The sequence below is a fragment of the Nicotiana attenuata genome, unplaced genomic scaffold, assembly GCF_001879085.1.
Source record: "Nicotiana attenuata strain UT unplaced genomic scaffold, NIATTr2, whole genome shotgun sequence".
NCBI lineage: Eukaryota > Viridiplantae > Streptophyta > Magnoliopsida > Solanales > Solanaceae > Nicotiana > Nicotiana attenuata.
Window position 1 is genome coordinate 244,046 of NW_017670396.1, and position 5,468 is coordinate 249,513.

A 5,468-nucleotide genomic window follows, 5' to 3' on the forward strand; every position below is an offset into this window, starting at 1 on the left:
CGTTGGCAACGGTCAGACCTTAGAATTGGTCCGTTGGCCAACGGAAATTATTGCATTAAATAGTACCGTTTTTTTTTAATTTTTAACCCTTTTTCAATTTACAAAACTAACCTTCTCTACTAACTATATCCTACTCCCCCCCCCCCCTCTTCTTCTTCATTTCTTCACTCAATACTCATTTCTCAATCTCAAATTCTCAAATCTCAAGTTAAATCATGCCTCGTACTTCTAGAGTGCGCTCATATGTTTGGCAACACTTTGAGGTAGTAGAAGAAAATGAAGAAGGTCAGAAATTAAAGTGCAAGAACTGTGGTCAAGTCTTAAAATTTCGTTCAGAGTGTGGCACAGGCAGTTTAAGGAGGCATATAAAGTATTGTCTTGAGCGTCCTCCGGAAATTCGTATTTAAGATTTTTCGACAATTTGTGTTATTTTAAAATTATTAGACGTATCTATGCTTAATGTTTTAGTTTGTTAGATTAATTTGAAGTATTATTAATTTATTATGCATGAAAATTTAGTTTTACTATTTTTTTGTAATTTACTTTTTAAATGCAAACTTTAATTTTGAATTTTGAAATAAATGTAGTACTTGCAATTTATAAGTGCAATTTTTTCCCATCTTCCTTGTATTCTTTAAATTAATACAAAGTATTAATATAACTTACAATAGTTATACAAAATTCCAAAAAAAAATTAAAAATACACTAAACCCGACCCGGCCCGGCGCCCTCAACCCGTAACCCTTACGGTTCAATTTTTACCCGGATGAACCCGAACCCGTTAAACCCGTTAAGAACCAACTCCGAACCGGCCCGGACCGTAACCCGTACGGTCCAAAAAAATAGAGGCCCGGCCCGGCCAGGCCCACCCGTTTAACACCCTTGGTTGCAGTAGTGAGCATGATTTCAACAGGGGAAATGGCTCAATCCAACTGCATGAACGCGTTCTTTAGCATGTATTCATGCCTTAGCTATGTCACTGGAAGTTAAAGAATGAGGTGATTGGACATAAAATTTCGATTTCTGAATTTGTATGCTAGGCTGTTAGCAAACAATTAATGTACGCAATACCGATTGAATTAGGTCGATAAGCCGCCCGATAACCGCCCGATAAGAGCTAAACCGATACCAATCCACCTGATATCTTATCGGGTGGCTAACGGATTAATATATTTAAAAGTCGATAACCGATAAGCCAAACCGTTAAGAGTAAATAACCGCCCAATCCGCCCGATAAGCAGCCCTACACCCGACTTGTTATACGATAAGACCGAGCTTTACCTGTATGCATAAAGCTTGAGCCTTATTGAAGCAACAAGAGTTCGCATCTAGAGCTGTCAATACGGGCCAGGCTAGCCCAGCTCGGCCCGTAGCTTTAGTAATTGATGGGCTGAGTTGGACTAGCCCACCATTTTGATGGGCCTTATAATGGTCAGGCTATCTCAGCCCTATGTGGGCCGCGGGCCTCTACGGGCCGACTTATCATTTTAAAAATATAATTTTATATTTTTCCTTTAAGTTCTGACCCAAAAAAAGATAATTATTTAAAAGTTGAAAAATATCTTATTGAAATTTTTTTGCAAAACTAGTTAACTTTTTATATTGTTCCAATATATCACAATAAACACTACAAAAAAAGTAAAAGACAAGACTATATTTCATTCATTAAAAGTCAAAACTCAAAACAAACTATTCAAGAGAAAGTCCATGACGCTAATGAGATATCCAACACATCATCTTCATCAAGCACATTTGAATCCGCTTGTGGCAAGGTTATCTTAACATCTTCACTTTCATCTACATCTACAATTCATATGTAATATTAGTTAGTTAAATTCTAAGAGTAACTAAATTTTAAAAACTAATAATGTTCAGTCACATAAAAAAAAATTATTACCAGTTTGAGTTTGGGAAAAGCTGTGCAGCCAATTTCGAGTAATAACAAGTGTTTGGACATTTCATAATAAATGCAACTTCTGTACTTTGTAAGAACACGTCACCAATGCTAAATGTTGATTCCGATGCTACAATGGTAATAGAAATACTAAGTATATCACGCGCCATCACTGAAAGATCGAGATATTTTCTGGAATGGTCCTTCCAATACATGACAACATCCATCTCTTGAAACTTCTTAAGATCAAATTTTAGTTCTTCTTAGTAAAGATTCAATTCTGACTTTACATCTCTAGAGGCAGTATACTTTTTATTTTTATATATTTTAAATAAATATTTTATTATGCCCACGGGCCGGCCCAGCTCGGCCCCAGTCAAGCCTCACGAGCCACGGGCTTACTCGGACCGAGCTAAAAGGCCTCGTTTTTAAATGAACTCCAAAAAATCTAGCCCAACCCTGCTAAATCACGGGCTGGGCTGGATTGGCCCAACGAGCCAAGCCCATATTGACGGCTATATTCGCATCCCAAAAGGAAGAAAGTTGGAAAAAGAGATAATGAGGAATAATCCACTACTAAATCGTAATACATCTGTATTTTACACATGGCCATTGACACCCATGGGCCATGGATCTGTCTGTACGGACATGATGAATCATACGCAACAGGAATTACAAAGTGGTACCTTTTCGAAGTTACAGTAGTTATAACAGAATGTCAAGATACCAATTCGAGTGGTATCTCCATACCCTTATATGTGATAAGGAATTTGAAAGTTGAAACCCAGAAACTGCTCAACCTGAATTCAAAGCAGCAAGAGCTCACATATTTGAACCTGCAACCACTGTAACTTTGAGTTAAATAAATCAAACATTATTTTTTACAAGAATCAAATACTCCTATTTTAGCATTATTGACTTTAAGGAAGCAATTTCTTTTGAGGAAATTCAATCTATTTTTTACCACCTATCCATTTGTTTCACTTTCTCACAAACCCAAGACCTAAAACTAAAGCAAATCGAAAGTTCTATACTAAATACAAGGAAAAGAGGCAATTACCTGATCTTTTACTTTCTGAAAGGAAGCAGAGCACTAATGTTCCCGAATTCCGCATCCCCAACAAAAAGTAAGATCCATGTATGAATGTTTTGCTCCAGCAAATAATAAAATGAGATATTTCTGATGCAACAGTATACATCCTTTTGACTTTAGAAGGAACTAAGGCAATCTTTTATCAACATAAACAAGGGATTGGTGTAAGCGGCTCCTCCTAGTTTCTCAAACATGACCCCGTCCATACGGGCTTGGATTCCATCAGATGATGCCACATCATTTAGCAACTCTTTTAAAGTTCTATCTGCACCGGCTAAAGAGCTCCCTATGCCGCTTAAAACTTCCGGTAAGGATGCGGATGGCCTTGACAGCTCAACAAGAGAAACCTACAGTTTTAACAACTTATTAGGAAGACTAAGAAATTCATCTCCATTACATCAAAGTGATAAAGAAAGAGATGAAAGTACAAACAAAAAAGGAGGAAATTAACTTACGAGATAGTTTCTACTCTTCAAAAAACATTTTTGCTTTTCCAATCAAAGTTTCTCGCCTCTGACTACATTTTCAGTTACTAATAGTAGAAAGCAGCTTCCAAGCTTTGTTAGGTATTAGTAACACTAAGCTAGTTGGGCATCAAACATCATCATGTATTTCTTTTTTCCTTTTTTTAATAAGTGGGCATTTTATAAACAAAAGCACAAAGAATGTGCAGTGGTCACATCATGATCCTTACAAGTATTTCAATTCCATATCCAGGAATCTTGCAAAAACTCAGTTCCTACATCATCATGTATTTCTTTTTTCTGAATAAAAGACAAAGGGATGAGTACCATACATGGTTCACATCTGTCTAATCAAAACAATAACTATTGTTTAGATTTCCAAAAAATGCTATCCTTCAACCCATTATAATTTGGCAACAATGAAAGGTGGCTCAGAGTGCACAAAAACAAAGCTAAATCTGCTGCTTGACAGCAGCATAAAGTATCTTGCAAGCAAGTTAGAGCAGACTGTGCCTAGGATGTAGTGAGCCTTTGTCAAGCTATTCCCTTTTGCTACATATTTGACTTCTTTTTATCTCAAAGTTGTGGCAACTATTGATGAAAGAAGCAACTGAGATGATCTAGAACCCGGTTTTGGCAGGAAAATTCCCCAGCTCTCTATTAGAAGATCAAGAGATTCAGATCCTGAGGTTCCCAAGAGAGTTCCAGAATTTAACTAGAATGACAGTTGACAAAGATCCAAGCATAAACTGAAATAAAGACTTGAGAATCATGCTTCAGAAAGCACAGCACTACAATCTATGTGCTCAAACTTGAAATAGCTGTTTTTAACAGCAAAATAAGATTTGCTTATGACGCACCTGTTTTTCCTGAGGTATATTGGCCTTCTGTTTTGCAATTGCGACAGCACGAGAGAGACCACCGATAGCATCAACTAGACCTCGTGAAAGAGCATCATTTCCAGTCCAGACTCTCCCTTGGGCAACCTCCTCCATTTTATCCACCTAAAATGCAGTGCTTCGTATTTCAATCAACTGATAAGTAAAGTAATGACTGTTCCATTCTAAGCTGTACTCTTCACCAGTAGCATACCGTCATTGATCTTGAAAGGGCAGCCTTGTCCCGGAATTGGGTATATGCATGCTGTGCAGATTTGGCAAACAGCTCTGCTTCCTCAGGCCTGCAGATGAAGTTCTATCTGATAATATACTAAATCAAAATACAAGACAATATTGGATTTCCACTTGTAGGCAATTAAAACAGCAGCTAAGCTCAAAATCCACCAAGTACAGAAGTGGAGGTTCTGATTTTGGTGTTCTGCGTAAGTACAGAAGCTATCCTACTTTTTACGAGCAAACTTCAGCTGGCTTATAGAGACCCCAAAAATGAAGCAGTGAGAACAGAAGGATGTAACGTGAAATTCACGACTCAAGGTTATGTTCTTATAAATGGGGTTCAAGGCGTAACGGACCACCCAGTGACATGTATAACCTCAAGGAAGACAAAAAATTTCACCTGAATGGTCGCTGTTCAGCCGCAGTAAGCTCTGCATATCTTCCCCTTGATATTATCTCCTTATTGAAGCCAATTTTTTCATATAAGTTTCCCAAGTTGAATTTTCCTGCCAAAAACATGTAATTTTAACATATTGAATCTGATTAAAAAATTTGCACGGGGATATATGTGAAATGGGAGTCCTAGGCTCCTAGCTCATAAAGCCAATTCCACTATGGAAGACCATGTACAAGTAAATTTTGTGAATACTAAGGACCAAAGAAACTAAATATAAGGGGGCATGCAATGGCAGAACGAAAGGCTTCCAGAACAGCATGGATAGCAAAGGAAAACCCAGAGGAACCAAGGAACGGAAAAATTGAAACTACAAAGGATTGACACTCGTGTGGAAGCAAATACATGGACCGGCATAATTGCCTCTCCCACAAGCCAAAATCTTAGAGGTTTCATCAAGACACACATCAACTCGACCCAATCTCCACTACTTGCAGGCACGCCCACC

General features: G+C 37.8%; 1 protein-coding gene across 2 annotated transcripts in view; it reads right to left on the reverse strand.

Moving 5' to 3' along the window:
- Nucleotides 1-2,443: 2,443 nt before the first annotated feature.
- LOC109238831 (serine protease SPPA, chloroplastic) overlaps nt 2,444-5,468 on the reverse strand; it is a 14,154-nt gene continuing 11,129 nt past the window's right edge. The window contains exons 10-14 of one of the 2 annotated variants that reach the window (XM_019405312.1): nt 4,967-5,072; nt 4,544-4,631; nt 4,312-4,455; nt 2,955-3,334; nt 2,444-2,730 (exon numbers count right to left, since the gene is read on the reverse strand). In XM_019405312.1, the coding sequence (XP_019260857.1) occupies nt 3,104-3,334; nt 4,312-4,455; nt 4,544-4,631; nt 4,967-5,072 (569 nt within the window). In that variant the 3' untranslated portion in view covers nt 2,444-2,730; nt 2,955-3,103. Of the gene's footprint in view, nt 2,740-2,954; nt 3,335-4,311; nt 4,456-4,543; nt 4,632-4,966; nt 5,073-5,468 lie in introns of both variants that reach the window. The other variant, XM_019405313.1, reaches the window with a different exon arrangement.